Genomic DNA, 21957 nt, shown 5'->3' with positions numbered 1-21957 from the left:
CCATCTCAAGCTTGATCCAGAGCTTGTACGAAGAAAACCCAAGGGTGACTTCGGTTTATGACATAATGGGACCTCCCCGCATTGTGATTAGCTCACTGGTTGCGGAAAATTACTGTATAATGCTATCATTGCAAAGCATTTAACATCCTTTCCAATAAAGGATCATCATAAACAACTCCTATGATACTAGTACCACATCCAGTTTCTCACTCAAAATCTTCTCTATCGATCATGACGGCCGCAACTCAGCCAACTGGCTTCCAAGATGTAAGACCAATATCTTTATGTTCATCAAGGGCGCGGCTGATCATGATCCTAGGTGATTGTTGTTGGCGCCGGCCCAGCAGGGCTGTTGCTTTCCCTTCTACTCTCGCAAAGCGGAATTCCGGTTACCCTGTTGGACATGAGCAGCGACTTGGATAAAAACCCCCGAGCAACTCACTATGCTGCCCCAGCCATGTTCGAGCTCAACAGGGCCGGTGTTGGTGCTGACATGCGTGCGCGAGGGTTTGTTCCCTCTGGAGTCAGTTGGCGCAAGTTGGATGGCACGGCAATAGTCACACTAGATGCCGGAACCCTTGCTGAAGACCCGGATCGCATGACCTGTCTTCCACTTGATCAACTTGGGCAGTTGTTGAGAGAACATCTTCTGAAGCAGCAGAACGTGAAGATACTCTTCGACCACAAGGTTGTCGGCATCGACCAAGATGACAACAAAGCCTGGGTCCATGTCGAAACTCCCGGCGGCGCCAAGAAGCTAGGAGCCGACTACATTGTCGGTTGTGATGGAGCAAATAGTCAAATCCGGCGTTCACTCTTTGGCGACTGGGAGTTCCCTGGAAAAACTTGGGACAAGCAAATTGTGGCCACCAACGTATGCTTACTCCTCAAAGTATTCCCAGAATCGGATCACTAACCTCAGTCCGTTAGACGTATTATGACTTTAAGAAGTTCGGATGGAACGACTCCAACTTCATTGTTCATCCGGATCATTGGTTCATGGCTGCCAAAATCTCAAATGACGGGCTTTGGCGCGTCACCTACGGAGAGTCAACTGGCTTGACAAATGAACAATTGCGAGAGAGACAGCCCCAGAAGTTTAGGGAAATGCTTCCAGGCCATCCCGACCCAAGCGAGTATCGGCTGGTAAATTTCAGCCCTTACAAGATTCACCAGCGCCTGGTCAAGTCAATGCGCGTGGGTCGTTTTCTCTTGGCCGCGGATGCTGCGCACCTCTGTAACCCTTTGTGAGTTCGCCATGTTCGAGTAAAATCCGTGCTTCAACTAACCTGATGTCTGCAGTGGTGGTCTCGGTCTGACTGGTGGCATCGTCGATGTCGGTGGTCTCTACGACTGTCTGCGTGGCATCTACCAGAACAAAGCAGACCCGTCAATCCTCGATACGTACAATGCTGTTAGAAGACAAAAGTATCAAGAAATCATCGACGTTGTCTCTAGTTCAAATATTATGAGATTATTTGATCTTGATCCAGAGCGAGCTCTAGAACTTGATGGCTTCTTTCAGATGGTCAAGAGAGCTGAGACCGACCCAGAATATTCAGCCGAGCTCCAGAATGTACGTCACCTCCAAACCTTCATCGATTTCCGATCAAAAGGCGTCTGCTAACCCTGGTGGTGTACCTCACAGTCCGTTAAATCCATTCAGCATGATTTCACGCAGTATTATAAGGAGCCGGTAGATGTGGCAAAAGCAGATGTCCCTATTCCTAGCCAACCTGTCACTGTCAATTAGGTAGCCCAAATCTGGCATTATCATACGCAAGATGCATAACTTAATATTGAAGCATTTCGAACATATTATATTGTATCTTGGAAGAACCAGTATCCTTGGTTTCTGTTCCTTCACGTACCAAGCCTGCCCGACCACTACCTCAATGCAAAGCGTCAGCCACTGTTGTATGCCATGAATGTACACATCCGGCCCCAACAATCAGGAATCAAGTGGATTGACGTCGCATTCAAGTTCAAATTGTCACCTCCTATGACTTCAGCCCTTCTGACTTTAACGACCTTACTATTTGCAGTCAACGACCTTGCTGTCTGTACCAGGTACCAACCTTGCTGTAGCCTTGCTGTCTGTGGGTACCAACCTTAATGTCCGCAGGTAACAACCAACCTTGCTGTCTGCAGGTAACAACCTTGAGAGAGGAACCTTATCCCGAGCAACAATATATAAGAGAGACGTCTCCCCTCCTCGAGAGGCCAACTTCTAGCATTCTCTCTATTATTGCCGCATTCTCTCTGTTACTGAGGACTTCTCTCTATTACTGCCGCAAATATGTCTGACTCGCTATCTTCGTCAGGGGCACCCAAAAGTTCGACATCCAAGAGGAACATTGTACTTCCCGACCGAACTGCCCCAGTTGGTCAGACACGGATCAAGCGTGCGCTGCAGTCGCCTCCACCCACTACTATAGTGACACGTCATTCTTCACTCCCACTGTGAATGCCTTGTAGCCAGGGAATAGTCCATCAGGGTCCCACTTCCTACGAATAGCTAGGAATCGTGCGCGTGCCGTGTCCGTCCACACCTTTATCTGCATGCCACTTGTCAATGGATGTTATAGTACCATGTTTGATGGAAACATACCTCCGGAGAGTGCAAAGACTGACTGGATTGATCAAAGTCAGCAACGTACATTCCACATGCGACAGTCTCAGCCTGTCGATATGAGTCTCTCATGGTAGTTTGAATCAGTGGGCGAAGGGAAGGATCCTTCCAACCACTAAAGGTGGAAATATAATATTGCTGTGGCAAACTGAAGACGGCGTCGTCTTCATCGGGCGTGACAGTGTCGCTCATATACAGGCATCCATATGAAGACAGGGTCGGTAGATTGCACAGGGCTGGTTTAATTGCCTTGATGAGCTGACAGACGGTATGGTTAGCAACTTTCTCTCGATACAACAACAGGTTCTCATTCTCACCTTGGACTCTGGGACCGATGGATCATTTAGAATACTGTTGATACCCCATTTTTGGTCCGAATTCTCTGGGTTCCAATGTTCTTGATCTTGGAAAAATGCCTCCCAACTGGCCTCTGCCACTGGCTTGGTCTCAACCAAATAAGGCTTTAGCTGCTCCGGCAGGTTATCCCACGCACTAAGCATGGTCTTCGCTTCCGTAACGCTGTCGGCATAAGCAGAAACGGCGACTGCCAGAAGCAGCTGGGACGCTTCAGGCACCAATTCAGTGGTTGAAGGTCCAAACTTCTCAGGGTAGAAGGTACACAGTGCCGTCTCGGTGCACATTTTCGGCGTGGCGCGATTGCGCTCAAATGCAAACGATAGCAGTTCCTCGAAGTTTTCCTGGACTGTGAATACGAAAGACCGTCCAAATAGTTGTCTTTTCGGGACCGTACGGCTCCAGATACGGGTCACGACGCCAAAGAAGGCTTGACCGGAACCTCGTGCAGCCCAGAAAAGATCCGGATTCTCAGTCCGGCTGGCAATGACGACGCGGCCGTCTGGGACAACAATCTCCATTTTCACAATCCATTCGGTGATTGTGGCACCCCAGCCTCGCATAAAAAACCCTTGCCCGCCTGCAAGACAGAAACCTCCAAGAGCTACCGTTGGGGCGTGTCCGAATGGAAAGAAACGCCCCAGTTGCTCCAAACGTTGCCAGGCTTCAAATACCCGTACGGCAGGACCAAAATTAACCTCATGTGTCTTGGAATCGTAGATAACCTCTCGGTTGAGGTGTGTCGTGTCGATCAGGACGCCGTCGTGTAGCAAAGAGGGCTTTGACGGGATATGTCCACCCGAACGAACGCCCACTGACTTTTTCAACTGACGAGCGCGCCCAAGGGCCTGAATAACATCTTTATTCGTGTGGACCAGGTGAATTTCGGCCGGAAATCTGCCTGGGTCGTCGGCATTGAACGATCGCGTGCGACATGCTTCGTACTGCTCGGTGTCTCGAGTAAGGATGGATCCTGGAGCGGCGGTCATTTTGAGTTGCGCAAAGTACCGAGAAGATAAAAGATGCTACTGTTTTCAGCGGATTTCGATATGAATTCCTTCTGATCAATGAGCCACCCAAGAAACATTAGCTGATCATATACAGCTGGTGGTTTCGCGATGCCACATCTCCGTGTGGGGTAGAATCCGGGGTAGTGGGGTAGAGACCGGGAATACAATGCAGCAATATGACTCTGCAACCCAAGACAACAAGCTTTCGTTTTTGCTTGCCAAAGTTTGACTGGCTATTGCAACATGGCCTCACTCAAGAATCTTCCAGCTGGAAATAAGGCTGTAGATGTGGTTCTACTGGACGGGGGAGGCTTTACTACAACGGACGACACCAAGATCCACGCCAATGGCCACAGCAACCCGTACTATCTTTATGACTGGTGCTTCTATATATACCACAAAGAATCAGGACAGAGTATTCTGTGGGATCTTGGCATAGGCGAAGTAAGTAATCCAAGCTTCCACCAAGGTCCCGCTAAGATAGGCACATAGGACCACAATGACTACACGCCATTCATTGTGAACTACCACTTTCCCAGCTGCAACCCAGTCGGTCCGCGTATTTCACTGGTAGATCAGTTGAAAGCCTTAGATATTGAGCCTGAAGCCATCGATGCCGTGCTGTTTAGGTATTGCTGAAGCCTCTTACCAGTGGCGTATCACGAGTGCCGTGAGCTGACCCTTTCACAAGCCACGCACACTGGGATCATTGCAGACCCTTGAAGAAAGATTTTCCCAATGCAGAAATATTTTTCGGCCCCGGGACCGGATTGCATTGCTCTCCCGGTCATATTCAAGATGGTCAGGTCATGCCCATGGTCCAGTGGGACTCTCGATTTTTTGGTGACGGCGGTGTTCAAACAGAAGCTTTCAGTGAGCTTAAGGGCCCATGGACACCTTGGGGACCATTTGAAAATGCGATGGATTATTTTGGGGATGGCAGCTTTTGGGTATTCCAAGCTCCAGGCCACATGGTCGGCAATTTGGGAGCGGTTGTACGTGTGCCATCTGGGGATCATGTCATCTTGGCAAGCGACTGTTGTCACTCCAGGTGCGGAATACCGAAAGTTACAACGTCCCCGAGTTCTCTTAACTAATTGATAAACAGGGACATATTCATGGGCCACAAGGAGATTGCGAATGTCCCACTACCAGACGGGTCTAGATTCTGCCTTCACGAGGATCTCGACGCAGCTCAGGACACGATACAAAAATTGAGAGAGGCGGTTGATGATTATGGCATGCATATTGCCATGTCTCACGATGCTGAATGGATTAAGCAACAAAAAAACATGGTCTTGATGTCGCTTCTACACCCTCTTTTTGACCAAGAGTGTTTGGCCAGGATCCGCGCACACCAACAAGCGTGATTTGTGGACGGATAGTCTATGACAAGATATCCAAATCAATTTACCACCTGTATTTCAACCATGTGAGAAGACGAATAATTGCGCTGAGCCATAACTCATGGAGTGGATACAAGGCGAAACGGTTCCCCCGGGCACTTTCTCTCCAGCAGAGAAGAGAGGTGTCGCAACTGTCTAGGGTAAGGGATCGTGCATCTGTAGTGCCCATTTTCTCCACCGCGGTGTTTTGCAACAACAGAATACGCATAGCATGCGGGCAATTGACCTTGTTACGCCGGGCTATCCAAGGATTAAGGTGCACACGCGATGAGAGATAATGTGGGGTGTCGTGATGCAGTGGGGAACTGCCCGCGTCCACTTCATGTTCCAAAATGCCATGTGGGGATTCATCGTGAGTTGGGTAATTCACAATAATGATAATACTTTATGCTCATGGCCCTCTTGTTTCCTTTCCTCGTGGTACCTCTTCTCATCAATTGTATTAAAATGATTAACCTTCAGGTCATTAGTGCTCTATTGAGCGTGGCATTGCTGCTCATCATCCTTAGCCGACGGACAAAAGTACCGAAGGGTTACAGAGCTGTAACTGGGCCACGGGGCTGGCCATTAATAGGAAATGCCTTACAGATGGGAAGTACACCGCATCGCCAGATCCAGCGCTGGGCAGATGAGTACGGCGAACTCTTCAAAATCCAACTCGGTTGGGAGAATTGGGTCTTTGTCAACAGTCCCGAGGCTGTTCGCGAGATCTTCGACAAGCAATCAGCAATCACATCTGGGCGAGCGCCGATGCCCGTGGCGGCTGATCTTCTTTCAGGCGAGAATAGACTTCTTTTTCTCACGTATGGCCAGAAGTGGCGCAAGATGAGGGCCATTGTCCACAAGCTTCTCACACCAAAAGCTTCGGATGCATATAAGCCTAGCCAGGAGTTCGAAGCTAAGCAGCTCATTTTCGACATTGCGACAAATAACCAAGATCAGACGAGCTTCTATATGCACGTCCGCAGATATACGACTTCAGTAGTCTTGACGAGCACATATGGGCGCCGTGTTCCCATCTGGGTACGTGCTGACACGCAACAAGGCTGAAATCTCTAACAACGGTCTAGGACTGCGACGACGTCAGCGAAGTATACGACGTCATGAAAGATTTCTCTGATGCTGCAGCGCCTGGAGCGTTTGTTGCCGACCTCTTCCCACCGCTTGCCAGGATCCCAGTGTGGCTTCAATGGTGGCGGCCGCGTGCTCTTCGGGCGTACAACAAGCAAAAGAAGACGTGGATGAAATACTGGAACAGGCTCAAGGCGGAAGTGGACGAGAAGAGGGCACCGGAGTGCTTTGTTAAGCAGTTTCTGGAGATGGATTTCGAAAAGCAGGGCATTACTGAGGTGCAAGCAAGTTTTGTTGCTGGTTGTGAGTGATGCGTGGTATCATTGTCGCGAGCAGATTGGACTAACGTCGTATCGAACAGCCATGATCGAGGCAGGATCGGAGACCACGTCGTCGGCCCTGAACAGTTGCATTCTCTACCTCTCGGCGTATCCTGAAATCCAGGAAATTGCAAACGACGAGCTGTCACGAGTCATCGGCGACGACCGTTCGCCCACATATGACGATGAAGGCGATCTACCATACATCAGAGCAATAGCCAAGGAAATACTCCGCATCCGACCGGTGACTACGATTGGGACCCCCCATTACACCACGTCGGATGTGATTTACAAGGACATTTTTATCCCAAAGAACACGGTCGTGTCGATGTCGCAGTACACACTGCATTTCAACCCCGACAGATGGTCCAATCCTGAGAAGTTCGATCCATCGCGCTACCTAGCCTATCCTCACAAATCCGGCGTGTACGCGGCGTCGGGAGATGCCAGGGGCCGCGACCATTTCGACTTTGGCGCCGGCCGGCGTATATGCCCTGGCATGCACCTGGCCGAGAACAGCCTGTTCATCACGCTGGCCAAGATCCTGTGGGCGTTCAAGATCGAGCCTCCGCTCGACGAGAGCGGGAACAAGCTGCCGGTTGACCTCTCAGATGCAGCGTATGAAGAGGGCGTCAACACGCTGCCGAAGCCGTTCAAGACTCGGTTCGTTCCGCGCAACGAGAGACGGTCGGAGGTGTTGCGAGCGGAATGGAGCCAAGCGCAGAAGGACGGCTTTTACCTGGGCAAGGTCAAGGTGGATGTCCGTGGCATGGTTGTGGCATGACACGCCGCTGATTGTGATTGAAAGAATAGAGTATTTAGTTCATCTAGAAAGGGTTGCTTGAAGCGGTATTACTGCATGTTGGGTTGTAGATGACATGGGTAACTTCCAGGTAGATGCTTGCAACGGGACACTCGGGGGTAGTTATTTATCTCCAACCTGTCCCGTCCTGTCTGTCCTGTCCTATCCTGTTCTCCCTGGTCTAGTCCAGACGTCTTATCTCGCTTACTGAAAACCCGTTCGGCGCTGTTCTTCTTCGGTCCTGGTCTGAACGTGGCAAAACCAAGTGAGTCTAGATCGACCCGGTTCCTCGGCCATCTCGACTCTCCCCACGCTCCCTTCTTCCCTTCCCCGCACTCCCCGCAAACTCAGCTGCAGCCACGGCATTTAGTAATGACTGATTGATCACTCGACGTGGTCCGGGATGCCGAAGTATCCCGTGTTTGGCCTGGTGTGGTCCTGGGCTGGCGGCCTTGACCCTGACGAGTGCTCATCGTTGCGGGTCGCTGTCGTGTCCCGCCCGCTCCGAGTCTCTTTCTTCCCCATCATTCACATCTGCGTTGACGTTCTGTGGATGTCTAGCCCGCTATCGTATCGTCACCGAGCCTCGTCGTGAACGTCTCTGAACCACAGCTCACATCGCCACGGCGCGACCTACCTCCGCTGCTTCTGCGGTAGCAGCATCTCATGTCCGTCCTCGCAATTGAAGCAGCTCAGATACCGTCGATACCGATCGACGGTGCCAAACGCACCCGTCGCCCACCGCGACAATACAAATGCGAATACTGCGACAAGGCCTTCAAGCGCAGCGAGCACTGCATTCGCCATGAGCGCAGCCATACTCGCGAGAAGCCGTTTTCATGTCGATACTGCCGCAAATCTTACTCAAGAAAGTACGGCATTCTGTCGTGTTGGCTGCTTCACAGATCTTCACTTTGCTAATGGTGCACCCGACAGGGATCTCGTGACAAGACATGAACGCACTCTACATGCAGATCAAGCCGAGCGAGGACCTCCCGTGTCAATAGAAGTCGACCAGTCATCTGAAGCGACTCCGAGCGAACTGGAGGAAGAAGACCAGCCCCAACCTGTCCACGCGCGTCTTTCTCGAAATGCTCCAGTATCGCCCCAGAACGAGCTTCCGACGATCGATTCTGGACAAAGAAGAGACTCTTGTGTATCTACACTGCCGCCGGCAAGTGAGATTATCGTAGGGAGCCAGAATCCCGGCGGCACCATGGACACCGCGATTGACGAAGAAGCGCCTCTTGTCCAGCATGTCGCGGCAATCCTCACACCTCCATCTCTCCCCACAACAATGCCCGAAACGTCTCGGTCAGCGCACACATCTCTCTCCGTAGGGCTCCTAGAAGATGGGTTTGACGTCTACAACCCGAACGGGCACTTGACAATGCAAATCGACGCCGATCAATCACCGTCGCGACATGGAGACTATGGCGAGACGGTACACCATGAACAACATCAGCAGCTGGATCAACAAAGCTATCACCGGCCACAAAATAGCGCTCCCCAACCGCCAATGGTCCATCCAGACATGCTCTACGTCGATTTTGCTCCTTTGCCCGATGGAACATTCCAATTTACCCCAGATCTTACTCTTCTCGATGTCCCGGACTGGCCCCAGCTAGAAGCTTCTCAAGCAGCCGACCTCACTACGATTGCACAACCCAAAGATGCCTTGTCGGAAACAAACGACATGAACGAAAATTTCAAATTCAACGGACAGATGAATTTTACGAACACCCAGTCGATGCCAACCGCCGACCCGCCGAGCAATCTCCCTCTTCTGCGGGAGGAAAAGCCTGCTTCGATGCCGACCTTTACCGTGGATCACTACATCCACGCATCGATCTTGAAGGATCTCGCCGAGCGACTTATGCCCCAACATGTAACAGAGGAATTACCACCACCAAAGATTTTCCAGAGCTTCTTGTCCAGTTACGTCGAATGTTTTCACGGCCACTTGCCAGTCATCCATCTGCAAACATTTTGCTTGAAGACGACCCCAAGCCCTCTGATTCTGGCCATGTGCAGCATTGGGGCGCTGTACCGCCTCGATCGGCGTCGGGCGAGACGGTTATACGACATGACTACAAAGTCCATCGCATCGGTACAATCGACCCTCACAAGAACGAATGCCATGACGCTAATTTTCTGTAGGCCCCTGTCTCATATCAACACGGCTCACCATCATTAGACGAATTCCCGCTATGGCTTGTCCAGACAAAGCTACTTCTGAGCGTCTTCGCCGTCTTTAGCGGGGATGTTGCCTTGGTATCGTCGGCCATGGTTGACAACGGATTTTACACGCTGGTATGAATTCATGAATACCGTCATCTTGTCGTGACCTGACAAAATTGAGTAGCTTTATGGACGGATGCGTCTAGCCCTTCTGGAAGAAACTACCGACCTATTAAACATAACCTGGAAGGCCTGGATACAACGCGAATCAAGAAAGAGACTCTTGGGTGGAGTTTACATCATGAGCACCCTCGGCATGGTTATGTACGATGTTAACCCCGGTTTCAACGCATCGCAAGACCTGGATATTGAGGTTTTCCATGACGAGAGCCTGTGGAATGCTGCATCAACGAACGAGTGGAGGGAATTGCGAATTCACCACATCAAGCAAGAGTACCCCACGCTGAGAGAAGTCCTGGCAGACGTCATGTCGGAGGATCTCCATGGTGCAAAGACCGAGCCCTATCACGTTTCTCCTCTCTCCGCTCTTCTTGTCATGCACGCTGTTGTTGTACACATGCGGCAGATTCTGCAGGTCGCTCAAGCGTTTGCACGAGACTCGTTCATTTCGATGCCAGGCCGCGACTTACTCGGCTCATCGCTCCTGGATACAGCATTGCGATCGTTGGCGAGGTGTGAAACGCTTCTCAAAGGTGGACTGCACCAGAACCCTCCAGAATTGAACGACGATGAAGCAGAAACATCGTTGGTGTTCAATTGCCAGGCGATGTTGAGAATTGCATACATCAGGCTCTTCAATGCTGCGATTGGGTTCAACAAACTGAGCTTGATCACCGAGGATCCGGGTGCCGTCGAGGTTTCCGTCTCCTTATTTGCAACTGCAAAGCTAGAGCGAAGCGCGCATTTGCTCAACGCCGTCGGTACATCGTTTGAAGGCTTCTGTACTCCGGTTAGAATGGGCCATATGTTGGTGCGCAAGACGGCGGCGTTCCGCTGGGGAGTCGAACATGCCGTTGCAGGCTGGGACTGCGGTTTGTGCCCTGAACGTTGGCTTACTCATTGTTCATTGCTGACTTGACAACGCAGCGCTTCTTGTTACCAAATGGGTACACTCCGTAGAGATAGACTGCCTGAATCACATTCAGCCCAGCCCAGCAGAAAGCGAGCTCCTGCGGGGAATGAAGAAAGTGTTGGAGGAGACTGACTACGAATTTGACGAGAGCAAATCGTTGGCGGCAGGGTTGGCGAGAACATGGAGCATGTTTCTTCAAGATGTGAGTCCCGGAGTTCTGACAAGTTAAAGAGAAATGTTAATCCAGCCACGCAGGTATGGGTGTGGGGAATCACACCTAGAATGGGCAGCATCCTTGAGCGACTGGCTACTGCTTATGAGCGAGTTAACGAGGCAAACCGCCGATGAGGGTAGGGATGCCAGGGACATGGTAGCAGTGGGGTACATCGTGGATGTGTTTAAGTCCCATTCTGCAATTTCCCCACATGACTACTGCGAAAAGCCGGGCAACATGGATCTGGGGGAGTGATGGTCGATAATAGTTCGGCACTAATCATTGTGGGATAAGGTATTTTGAACTTGGATCGGGGTTTATATGCATATTACCCTCGGACAAGACGGTCTGAGAAGCGAGATTTGTGGAAGGGAGGTCATGCTAATATTACGAATATTCACTACTCATTTGGGAGCATTCAGATGATGCTCGGTGACAATTCTGATAATTTACCGTCCTACGGGGCTCCACATGCGGTCATCCTTGATCTCTTGAACTAGATCTGGGACCAAATCCCACTGCATTGCAACAAGTTCCTTGGCTCCCATATCTACCCACCGACACTCGTCCCACATGACATGGCCCCAAAGCTTTAGTGGCTCGGGCACATATCCTCCGTGGATGTTCACGTAATTTCCACCCCACAGAACAACCCAAGTGAGGGGCGGCCCTTCGGCCGAGACTTCGTCACCTGTGAAATACATCGGATCTCTCATCCGCTCAGCCTCGTCTCTGGGGTCGGAGAAATCAGTTAATATGGTGCGTCTGTCATCCTGTGCTATTGTCCCGAGGGCGTCCCTCACGGCAGCACCAACGATTTGGTCATGAGTGAGACTCTACTCCATCGCGATGACGAGTTGTTCGTGGTCTTCGATTGCCAACAGCCGAGCCACCATCTTCAGGCTGCGAGAAATGGTACCGTCCATGTAATCTGTGGAAATCTGCGTTATTAGGTGAGGCTTGTTCATAATTGGCGTAACGCATAGGCCCTGCAGTATGGCTGGGGATCATTCTTACCGTGGTGTTCGCTATCAAGATCGAAACTTCCATCGGAAGTATAACCCCCATTCTCCTGCCGAAAACTCGTATTGTCAGGATGCAGCTCTATTCTCACTTTTGCGAAGATGTCTTTGTATATGTGCCTGAAAAACTCGTCGGTACAGCCAATTGCATCGGCCTCCCACGGATTGAAAATGTAGAAGAATATGTCATTAATGATGTGATGGCGGAATCCACCATAGCGTTTGCCTTCGTTTGAGAAGAGATGATAATAGGTCTCATAACGGTACAGAGCTCGGAAAACGCGTATCTACTCGCTTCTTGTCAGGTTGACGCCTCCATCGCCGGGTACCTCTGGTGCTTGTGCCGTCACTCGCTGCTTAGTTGACGGCGTTGCCTTTTTGAGAGTCGCGATTGCCCACTTGCTATATAGACGAGCTAGAGGCCGGGCAACGGATAGGTGGTAATGTACCAACCAGAGAAGGCGACTTGAGCCAACCGAGTCTAACCCTAGATTCGGACTGGAACCTGAGAACCAACCGCGGTGGGTAAGGAGAAAGTCCGTGACCTTCTCGTCAGTCCGCGGCGACCCTACCTCGCACACCCGAGATATTAGGTTGGCGTAGGCGTCGACTATGAAGCCATGTAGTTCGCGGCCTAGACACGCGCGAAGAATAGTATTGCGGTCGTGGAGGTATTGAGCGTGCATTATGAGTGAGGCATGAACGAGCGAGCATAGTGTCGGCAGGTCTGGCATGCCTGAGAGGATTTTGCATCTCAACTCAGAAGGCAGGTTTTCTAGGCGTGAGAGAGAGATTGGAGTCCCGAGAACTCTATTACTACTTGAAGAATGTCGATCTGGCATATTCTCCCGCTGTGATCTATCGGGTTGACCTGGACTAGCATCGCCACTGAGGGTGCTCGGCGAAGTCGTGATCCTGACCGCCTTTTCGCGTTTGAGACACATGGTGATATCAGGAGGTGTCAGATCGCTCGTCATTACAACATAATAAGAACAAATTCGATTGGGGTGAAGCTGTCTAAGAAGTAGATGGACTGAATGTGTATTTGGCTTGAGGTAGATGTAGATAACTCAATTGTCGGTAGCTGAGGCCTGATGACTCCGTCAGGCAAGTTCAGGCTCTGCAGTAAGATGCTTTACGGACCACCAATTGCTGCGAATTCTGGTAGGATGGGTGGTTTGGCTATTAGAGCTACCTTTTCAGCCGTGGAAGGCTTGTCTCGCTATGGAACCCCCGCTGATGATGGCGACACTGAGACCGATGAGATCGCTGTTAAGATTGAATCTGCAGGCGTGTCAGTTGAATTCATTAGCAGAGGAGTCGACCTACGGTCGAAATGCGGCTTGACCGCGTTGAGATTGTTAATCATGCCGGCGTCGTATGATAGGATGCAGATGTTCAGCATAGCCACGAACACCATGAGAACATGTGCCGTAATCGGCCTTATGCGTATCAAGGCCATAGTGCAAGCTGAAGGGGTGATACTCTGGTTGACGGTTGTGGTGTCCTAGTGGAGTGGTGTCTTAGTGGAGGTGGGTGTTTCAATTCTTCTAGGCCTAGAGGAGGTGGCTTGACTGATATCAAGAGGTTAGGGTGCCCTAGTTCATACATACCCACAGGGGGGACTAGAAGCTCAACAGTAAAAAAAAAAACACCAACAATAATATCAACAATACAGACTATTTACCCAATCCATTCAAAGATCAACAATACACTCAGACAGACTAAGGTTTCTAGTCCAACTAGTTACCTTTCCCAATACCTTCAGAGGTTAACTATTATAATGGGGTTAAATCCTACCTCACAAAATAGGTCATACTCCGCGGACTGTTAGCTCTCTCTAAGGAACGTCTTCTAAGCTATCTGGACACACATACCATCGTCAACAGAACTCCACAAAATTACCGAGGATTTTGCCATCTCCCCACTGCTGAATCGCAAAGTCGATTTCGGCCCCGCCTGTACCGGCTCCTTGCTGTTGTCCACTGTTCCCATGAATACGTAACGATAATGCGCTACGTGAGAATGTGAGCTCTTTTGCGTCTGGCGTGACTTCCTGCAGTGTGCCGAGTTTGAGCTCGCGGGAGGCCTTTCGCCGTACATTAATTGGTTTGAGAAAGAAAGTCCAATACACTACTCTGGCATGCTTCAGCAGCTTCAAAGTATATTTCATGGCCCCGAGACTCAATAAGCTGCAGCCTGGCCGTGGGAACCTTTGCTGCTAATTCTCTCATCGACTCGATGGTCACAACGGCGCTGTTTGTAGGGGCGAGAATGAGCATTGGTGCCTGAATCTTGTCTAGAAACGGCCGAGAATCGAGCTGGCACAGAAACTCTGCGTATCCAGCCAACCCGTAGCCATTGCTTACGGCGATTTGGTCTGTCCACCACTTGACGTAGGCCGGATCGGTGCTGGCCAGTGTTCCAGGCGAGGCAGCCAGGCGCTCAGCCCATTTGCGAGCTCCCAGCTTGCGGCATGCATCGGGCCATGAGTCCATTCCAAATGCTAGAAACTGCTGGGCAGCTAGTGGCAAGTGCGTTGGAGAAGAACAAACGATGATAGAACTGACACGTTCTGGATACGTTGCGGCAAAGGCCTCGGCAAGCATTCCGCTGGTCGATTCTCCCAGAAAGTGAACCCGCTGCACGCCGAGTTGATCCAGCGTATCCTTGATCTCCTCTAATATGGTGGCTGTAGAGTAGTCGTAGTCCTCTCCCGGCTGTGGGTAGCTTGAGAATCCGTGTCCGCGCAGGTCACGCCGAATGACATTGTAGCGGCGGCTCAGGGCTGGAACCCAGTGGTAGAAGTGGTCAGCGGTCCGGGCGAATCCATGCTGGATTAAAATCGTCTCCGCTGGTCTCCACGGATCAGTGAAGGTATCGTGAATGTAGGCTGTTGTTTGACCATTGGGGTGCAATATAGTTTTCCGCTCCGCGCACCCGGCAGCAGACGTGGTGTTGATTGTATCCATGTCTAGAGACAACTCCGGGGCTGTTACTTTAAACTTGCACATGATCCGTGTTGTGGTTCTTAAACAAGTAGGATGACCTATATTTTAGGTAGTAATTACGTTAATCTATCTATGCACATCTTATCTACCAAGCCACAACTCCAACACCCTGTGAAGCTTAGCCACGCGGTTGAACGCATGTGGAGGCACAGTATGGTCAAAAACTGTGCCAACCCAATCAAGCTAGAATGGTAACGACTGGACATTGTCCACATTTTGACCCCGACATGGCATGTGGAGAGCATTGAGGGATGTGGGGTCTTGATCCAACTCATCATGTGGGGTAGATTGTGGTGATGATTCCATGTGGGACACGGTAAGTGAGGTTTTTGATATGCCGGATGTGGGGTCGATTTCGACAGCGTGTCTGATGAGTTCCGTCTCTGAGGTCTGTGGCCCTGTCTCCTTCTGGTGGCGTCCATTACTCTTGTCTCTTTCGTTACCGGGCAACACGATTCTCCAGCGTCTTCTGGGCATCGAGAAGTGCAGCATCGTCGGCTAATTATACCCGACGCGGCATCATCGCCCACGCCTAGTTGGGCTACATTTAAATCGAACCGTGACTGGTTGTGTAACACCTGCAAGTCATCCAAAGTTCATTAGGTGAAAATCCCAATATGTCGTCGCTCAAGCACGAGTCTCTGGGGTCGTCGCTGACCGGCGTCGATCTATCCTCCGTTGTTCAATTCCGAGGCATTCCGTACGGCCAAATCTCTGCGCGATTTTCTCCGCCCGAGCCCGTCACCACGTTGCCAGAGAGCTTGGACTGCACTAACTATGGGTTGTTCTCACATCTCCTTATGTGTCTTGGATTGAGCTGACTCTTGTATCCGCTGACACAGTCCTCGATGTCCACAAGTCCCAATCGATGTCGGCCATCTCCTCCGAATACCTCGCGAACATGTACTTCCGACAGAACCCGAAGATGAATTCCGTTGTCTCAACTTGGATGTTGTGCTGCCGAAGCATCGTCCTGCTACGGAGAAGCTACCAGTTATGGTGTGGATACATGGCATGTTTGTTAACACACCAATACGCCACATGGTAAACTAACACGAGGTCCGCAGGCGGCTCCCAAGCTATGACATTTGGAAGCGCAGCATCCGGAGTTTGCGGTAAGATCTCACCCTGTAGCTACCTGCTCGTCCAATATAGGACACAGCACTCTCTATCTGAACCTCAACTGACGCCCACGAATAGATATGACAACTATCGTGAATGATTCATTGCGTCTTTCAAAACCCATCATTGTTGTTGCTGTTCAATACCGGCTTAACATCTTTGCATTCGGTGACGATGACAGTGTAGGAAACCTCGCTCTCAAGGATCAGGCACTGGCTCTGAAATGGGTCCAAAGCCACATATCTGGATTTGGGGGCGATCCTGTAAGAATAACTTCATTACTAACTTTCCCAGAATCATGGTGCTAATTGTCTTTCAAGAGTCGAGTCACCCTAGCTGGGGAAAGCGCAGGAGCAGTGTACTCCCATGCACACCTGGTTTCCGAAGCACCGGCGAAGCAATTCATTCTGTCCTCTGGTTCCTTGCATTTATCGCCTCCCCAACCGCTGGCCAAGGCGAAGGCTATGCGTCAGACACTTCAAAGGAGTCTTCAAGATGTGGGTGACTTTAACCTGCGCGACGCTCCTGTTTCGGCAATCATAGAGGCACTGAAGAAGTCCGGAATTCAGTCCTGGTTTCTGCAAATGGAGCCAGCTTTTGAGGATTGGGAGGATAACACGGGGACTGCGCAAAGGCTACTCATAAGCGATGTCCAGAATGAGGTGAGGGAACTTATATATCCAAGTTGGATATCCGGCACTAACGTCTGAACAGGCGATCCTTTGGAATACAGGCATCTGGTCCACAGACACTGATGCCATTGTCAGTGCTTTCGAATCGGCCGGCGACAGCGGGACTGAATTGAAACGGGTATACAACATTGATCCCGACAGGCCTTCTGCGTCTAAAACCGGGGCTCTTGATTTCATCAACGACTGCAAGTTTGTTCTTCCAATAGAAAAGGTGGTCCAGAAGTGGCAGGCCGCAAAGAAACCCGTCTTTCGATGTGTTTTGGACGAGGTCAACCCCTGGCAACCTTCAAGCGGATCACATCACGCTGTTGACTTGCTCCTTCTTTTTGGCGGCTTCGACCTATCCTTTTCAGTCGCAGCACATAAAACAGGGATCCAAATGCGCAAGAAGTGGATTGATTTCATTCACTCCGAAGAGCCCTGGTCTCCAGACGTGTGCGCAGCGTTCGGGCCCCACGGCGAGTACCGTGAGCTCGACAACGACGGCTTGAGGCTGCGCAGAAGAATGACGCAAGTAGAATACCTGGCAAAGGTGGACCTAGCCGTGACAGACCGGGTATTTATAGCTTTAGCTGCTGGGAAGATTAGCCTGTTGAATTAAACCCAAGGATAGTCTTATGTTGCGAGGGTGGCAATTAACACTTTCGGGCTTCATGGCAGCTGAAATTTCACTACAGTGATACAGGATTTGCAGGACCAATACCTATGCTAGAAGTCTTGAATTAAAAAAATATTAGCCTGAGTGATCCAGGATTGTCGCAATACCGCTACGGCAAAAGGGAATGATCCCTCCTTCTGTCGGAAGCGTTATTGTAGTCCATATCCCTGTCTGACAATGATAGTCTGGCAAGTATGATAAATAATCGCCCATGAGTCTGAGAAACCCTTCACGTCTGCTCTATTTCTTCAAAGTGCCTTGCTACCAGAATCGTCAAAAAACTTTCTCACGTCTCTCAATCTAGCTTTTTCTTCTTCAATCGGGTCACTGCTTCCACTACTGGCTTTCCCGCTGAGGATTGTATGCCAAGATTGCTCTGCCTTTCTGGAACTTCGTATTCTGGCTTCATGTTCCAAGCGACCTAATCAATCAGCGCACAGTCTTTGACCAAACTTGGAATGAACTAACTCTTACGTCGACGCCAGAGTGCTGATGGGTCTTCCGGCTCTGCATCTGGCAAAGGTGGACAAATCTCGATCTCGTCTGTCTGTAAGCGCCGTAGATTACGCCCCATAGGAGCATCAAACTCCTCGGAATTCTCCCAGGTCGTTTTCGTCCATCCTTTGAACACTGATGGCTTCGATCGATGTGGCTGCGGTACCCAGGGCAAGAATTCGTTGTCACATGTTCCCCATAGACATGTAATAGGATTGGGTGGCCGCTTTGTGCTAAAGCTTGGGGAGATTGAGTTTGGTCGGTTCGTAGCAGCCGTGCGGTTGAAATCGATCAGCAAAATTCGAGGCAAATCGGTTTCGATATTCGATCCAACCAACACGATATTTCTAGGAGCAAAGTCGCGATGGTTTACTCCATGAAATGAAAGTTTGCAGTACGCCTCTATGGCGCCTGCAAGTATATTTAGGCGTTGCTGAGGGGGGATGCGAGTAGCTTGGCCCTCTTGGACAAGAGAATACATAGTAACACTTTGGATCTATTCTATGAGCACTATTCGAACTGGTCGTACTATTTGGTTTTTTTTTAGCTTTACTCAATATCATCAGATAGATCAAAGCCATACAGTAATCTCAAACAGTAGGAATAAACAATAAGTACTACACCCAGCACCAGAAGAAACAGTAGCTAAATAATAAGGTTGTTGCCTACCAGTCTCTGCCTAAAGCTTCTATTTAACCCCTCTAACTTCAATCCTGCTATCTGCAGTTAATAACCTTAAGATAGTAATTTTATTCTAAGCTATAAGATATAAGGGAGACTGACTATCTCTTATTATTAAGAGATTAACTTCTCTTTTAATACTTATCCTATTATAACTAATTTTTAATATAGTAAATTTTACTTAAGTAGCTCTTTTTAAAGATAATTTATTATATTTATATTTATTTATTTATTTAGTATACGCTATTTTACCTTTATCAAGGCCTATAGAACTCCTACTACTTTATCGGATAGGGAAAAACCGTATGCCTAAACATTGGATGAAAACCCTACCCCTTCCTTCTATTTCTACCACTCTATGTACCCATAAGGTCACTGTAGAGCATACAATGCAACTTCGAGTCTGTAACTGGTAACAACACCTCAAGCTATTCCTCGCCATTAACACCTCAACCTTCTAGTCTTCCAACCTTCCTATTTTCTCTGGGTAGAGGGGGGGTTACCTATTTATAAGCGCAGGAATGCGCTGTAGTTAGCCTCTTATAGTGGGTTGGCCAGTCCACTTCCTAAAGGCAAGCTAGGGACCAATTAGCTTGCTACCTTAGGCCCGGTTAGCGAGTCGGATCCTCGGGTTCAATCCCTGTACAGGCTGACTTTTCTGCTAGGGGACGAGGCTAGCAGTCACAGCACAATTACAAGGATTGTGCCCTGGGCTGGATTCGAACCAACAACCTCTTGAAAAAAGGTCCCAAGCTCTTAACCACTGAGCCCCAGGGTATTATATTTATATTATAAATTCTAATTTTAATATAATTTTAGATTTTTTAAAAATTTAAAAAATAAATTAAAAAAATAAAAACTAAATTTCTTTTTAAGCTTTTTTAAAAAAAAAATCTATTTAAATTATTATTATATTATTTATAATATTTAAATAAAAGCTAATAAATTATATTAGCTATTTTTAGATATTTATTTTTTAATAATAAAATTAAAATTAATAAATAATAAAATTAAATTTTTATTTATAATTTTATTTTATATATTTAAATAGAAATAATTATATTTTATAACTTAGCTAAAAATATTAATAATTCCAATCTAAGAGGTTAAGTCTTCTTTTAAGATATTACCGGAGCCCAATACAACCCCTAGTTCCAAGAGCTATTATATTGCATTAGGTTGGTATGGATGCTAGCTATATAGGGTGCTGGCTAGAGGGGGAATTTGAATGACTTGGGTCATCATCGGCATTGGGGATCTCGGGGCGTTAGGTCGGGTCGTGGGAGTTTTCAGTGCATTCATCAAGATTAGAGTCAAAAAAGTTAGACAGGATTCCGGCAGAGAAGAAAAAAGCAGCTTGAAACCCAAAACTTGGGCCTTGGCAACTGTGACGTGCGCGCAACGAAAATGCAGTAAATTCAAACACTAGGTTCCCTCATCGAGGGAACTGGTCGTACTATATCAGACTCAAACAACGGAACGTCAAAAGTCCAAAAGCCGTAATACTTGGGGACAAGCACGCCATCGATTCCCGCCTTTTGCAGATCCTCATATGCGGCTGCTTCACAGCGATAGTCCATGTCGGCGAGCCAGGTGATGTCCATGAAGGAATAGTAGAGGGCATCGTAGATCTTCGCCACGTAAACTTGGCTCTCATCGTCATCAAGGCAGCAGCGGACAATCTGAGACCCGCGCCCATCCTTACAGGCTATTTCATCGAGGACACGAAGCTTGTGCAAGGTCGGATCGGGGTGAGGAGAAGGAGAATCTGCAGGGGGATGTCGAACACACCATTCGCTCTGGGTGACTTCCAGGATTTGTGGCGACGGAGCTTGTTGTCGTTCCGTCCCTTTGACATATCCGAACCCATACGGCGGGGGTGGGCTGTGACGTCGAATTGAGAGCTCGAGGCCACGGCGATAAGGGAATTGCGGCCGTCGCGGATCTGGAGGGGGCCTCCACAACCCATACGAGTCACCATTTAGACGCCAGTTTCCCATATCCGGAGACTGGATTGACGGTGTTGTGGTGGTGGATGTCAATGAATGAAGTTAGATGGAACGGTAGAGTTGCTGGTGAGACAGTTGGTCTTTGGCAAAATGGATCACGTGACCCTTTAAATGCTAGAAAAATCGAATCACAACGACGAAAGGAGTCTTCATGACTATTTGAAGTGCTGTGCAGTAGTTGGCGTTTTCATGAGCTCTGTAACACTCTTTAGTAGCTCATGAACAAGTTCCCAGAATCTGGCCTCGTTCGTGTCGGAACGTTTACTGCTGGCCAAATTGAGAAGGGGTGAAAAGAGCGTCAAGGTAGCGATGGAACTGAAAAGAGCCAGGATTTTCTATTCAGGACTCTCGAGTCGCATTGAAATAATCCCGAAGACTTCACATTGGATGTTGTTCACACGACCTGCATTGCGAACATCGGGGCTGGGTCTGACACTACCTCGATTGCTCAGCGCTATCCTTCATAACCTTACGTGTCACCCCAAGGTTCTTGTCAAGTTGCCGGAATTTCTCGGCGTTTCGTCAGTTAATCTTTAACTAATTCTAATGTTGTAGCGACGACAAGAAATTAATGAAAAGCTCTCTCAGATCGAAAGTTTAGAGAAGATACCTTTAAAGGACAGGCGGACGATGCCTTTTCTCCAGGCCTGCATTAAGGAAGGCTTGAGACTGCGCCCAGCAACTGAGTTTCCCTAAGCTCGGGTCGTGCCAGAGGGCGGTGCTGCCATTTGTGGTGTCTACTTCCCTGCCTGGGCGAGTATTGTGTTCTTTATGCGAGGGACATTCAGACTCAATTGCTAACTTTCCTAATAGAATGCAGTTGGTATTAACACGTGGGTCGAGCATATGAATGCCAAGATACTCAGAGATGAAACTCAAGGATGCCAAAATAGATATCCGTTTCTAGAGCTGAGCTCCTGCTCCTCTAAGCTGAGCTCCTACTCCCCTAAGCTGAGCTCCTGCTCCTCTAAGCTGAGCTGCTACTGAACTTGGACCGGGCTTGGCTGAGCTCCCGATGGATAGTATCAACCAAGCCGCTGGACCTTGTTTTGCGCGTCACAGGACCAGATTAATGCAGAATGGAATGAAAATAATCAGCAAAATTTTGTCGATAATACAAGGGCATCGAGATAGGAAGGCAACTTGCCTTTGTGCACATGGGCGTCAGAGTAACATTTCCTACA

At 49.2% G+C, this 21957-nt stretch overlaps 10 protein-coding genes and 1 pseudogene across 11 annotated transcripts; 6 read left to right on the top strand and 5 right to left on the bottom strand.

Annotated features, from left to right (window-relative positions):
* Positions 1 to 231: 231 nt before the first annotated feature.
* On the top strand, positions 232 to 1753 carry BGZ61DRAFT_530220 (uncharacterized protein; the record flags this gene model as incomplete). Its single annotated transcript, XM_046253529.1, has 5 exons — positions 232 to 267; positions 320 to 874; positions 931 to 1247; positions 1303 to 1576; positions 1649 to 1753. 5 exons carry the CDS (start codon positions 232 to 234, stop codon positions 1751 to 1753), a joined length of 1287 nt encoding a protein of 428 aa, XP_046106539.1.
* A 679-nt stretch (positions 1754 to 2432) lies between these two features.
* BGZ61DRAFT_530219 (uncharacterized protein) lies at positions 2433 to 3975 on the bottom strand (the record flags this gene model as incomplete). The annotated part of the gene is made up of 3 exons (XM_046253528.1): positions 2433 to 2558; positions 2612 to 2890; positions 2950 to 3975. 3 exons carry the CDS (start codon positions 3973 to 3975, stop codon positions 2433 to 2435), a joined length of 1431 nt encoding a protein of 476 aa, XP_046106538.1.
* Positions 3976 to 4239: 264 nt separating this feature from the next.
* On the top strand, positions 4240 to 5366 carry BGZ61DRAFT_492198 (beta-lactamase-like protein; the record flags this gene model as incomplete). Its single annotated transcript, XM_046250525.1, has 4 exons — positions 4240 to 4440; positions 4489 to 4625; positions 4688 to 5047; positions 5105 to 5366. 4 exons carry the CDS (start codon positions 4240 to 4242, stop codon positions 5364 to 5366), a joined length of 960 nt encoding a protein of 319 aa, XP_046106537.1.
* A 368-nt stretch (positions 5367 to 5734) lies between these two features.
* Positions 5735 to 7577, top strand: BGZ61DRAFT_492197 (cytochrome P450; the record flags this gene model as incomplete). Its single annotated transcript, XM_046250524.1, has 4 exons — positions 5735 to 5754; positions 5912 to 6425; positions 6473 to 6776; positions 6835 to 7577. The coding sequence occupies 4 exons, from the start codon at positions 5735 to 5737 to the stop codon at positions 7575 to 7577; spliced, it is 1581 nt and encodes a 526-aa protein (XP_046106536.1).
* A 684-nt stretch (positions 7578 to 8261) lies between these two features.
* Positions 8262 to 8516, top strand: BGZ61DRAFT_347558 (uncharacterized protein; the record flags this gene model as incomplete). The annotated part of the gene is made up of 1 exon (XM_046239989.1): positions 8262 to 8516. The coding sequence occupies one exon, from the start codon at positions 8262 to 8264 to the stop codon at positions 8514 to 8516; it is 255 nt and encodes an 84-aa protein (XP_046106535.1).
* Positions 8517 to 8985: 469 nt separating this feature from the next.
* Positions 8986 to 11217, top strand: BGZ61DRAFT_571774 (uncharacterized protein; the record flags this gene model as incomplete). Its single annotated transcript, XM_046256075.1, has 5 exons — positions 8986 to 9705; positions 9756 to 9869; positions 9961 to 10828; positions 10884 to 11071; positions 11125 to 11217. The coding sequence occupies 5 exons, from the start codon at positions 8986 to 8988 to the stop codon at positions 11215 to 11217; spliced, it is 1983 nt and encodes a 660-aa protein (XP_046106534.1).
* Positions 11218 to 11532: 315 nt separating this feature from the next.
* Positions 11533 to 12791, bottom strand: BGZ61DRAFT_492196 (uncharacterized protein; the record flags this gene model as incomplete). The annotated part of the gene is made up of 4 exons (XM_046250523.1): positions 11533 to 11856; positions 11924 to 12083; positions 12268 to 12392; positions 12435 to 12791. The coding sequence occupies 4 exons, from the start codon at positions 12789 to 12791 to the stop codon at positions 11533 to 11535; spliced, it is 966 nt and encodes a 321-aa protein (XP_046106533.1).
* A 1416-nt stretch (positions 12792 to 14207) lies between these two features.
* On the bottom strand, positions 14208 to 15077 carry BGZ61DRAFT_530215 (Alpha/Beta hydrolase protein; the record flags this gene model as incomplete). The annotated part of the gene is made up of 1 exon (XM_046253527.1): positions 14208 to 15077. One exon carries the CDS (start codon positions 15075 to 15077, stop codon positions 14208 to 14210), a length of 870 nt encoding a protein of 289 aa, XP_046106532.1.
* Positions 15078 to 15463: 386 nt separating this feature from the next.
* On the top strand, positions 15464 to 17533 carry BGZ61DRAFT_194917 (Alpha/Beta hydrolase protein; the record flags this gene model as incomplete). Its single annotated transcript, XM_046237840.1, has 6 exons — positions 15464 to 15897; positions 15959 to 16128; positions 16184 to 16231; positions 16317 to 16501; positions 16559 to 16900; positions 16953 to 17533. The coding sequence occupies exons 1-6, from the start codon at positions 15734 to 15736 to the stop codon at positions 17529 to 17531; spliced, it is 1488 nt and encodes a 495-aa protein (XP_046106531.1). The 5' UTR covers positions 15464 to 15733.
* Positions 17534 to 19468: 1935 nt separating this feature from the next.
* BGZ61DRAFT_t84 lies at positions 19469 to 19541 on the bottom strand (annotated as a pseudogene). The gene has a single exon. The product of its transcript is annotated as a tRNA-OTHER (tRNA).
* Positions 19542 to 20175: 634 nt separating this feature from the next.
* Positions 20176 to 20806, bottom strand: BGZ61DRAFT_447367 (uncharacterized protein). The gene has a single exon (XM_046245327.1). It carries the CDS (start codon positions 20762 to 20764, stop codon positions 20183 to 20185), a length of 582 nt encoding a protein of 193 aa, XP_046106530.1. The 5' UTR covers positions 20765 to 20806; the 3' UTR covers positions 20176 to 20182.
* Between the last annotated feature and the right edge of the window lie 1151 nt (positions 20807 to 21957).

Source organism: Ilyonectria robusta, assembly GCF_021365365.1.
Source record: "Ilyonectria robusta strain PMI_751 chromosome Unknown BGZ61scaffold_6, whole genome shotgun sequence".
NCBI lineage: Eukaryota > Fungi > Ascomycota > Sordariomycetes > Hypocreales > Nectriaceae > Ilyonectria > Ilyonectria robusta.
This window is presented reverse-complemented; position numbering and strand designations above follow the sequence as displayed.

What these genes read in the sequence shown, in the direction of transcription:
- BGZ61DRAFT_447367 (XM_046245327.1), bottom strand. Translation starts at nt 20,764, where the DNA reads ATGGGAAACTGGCGTCTAAATGGTGACTCGTATGGGTTGTGGAGGCCC.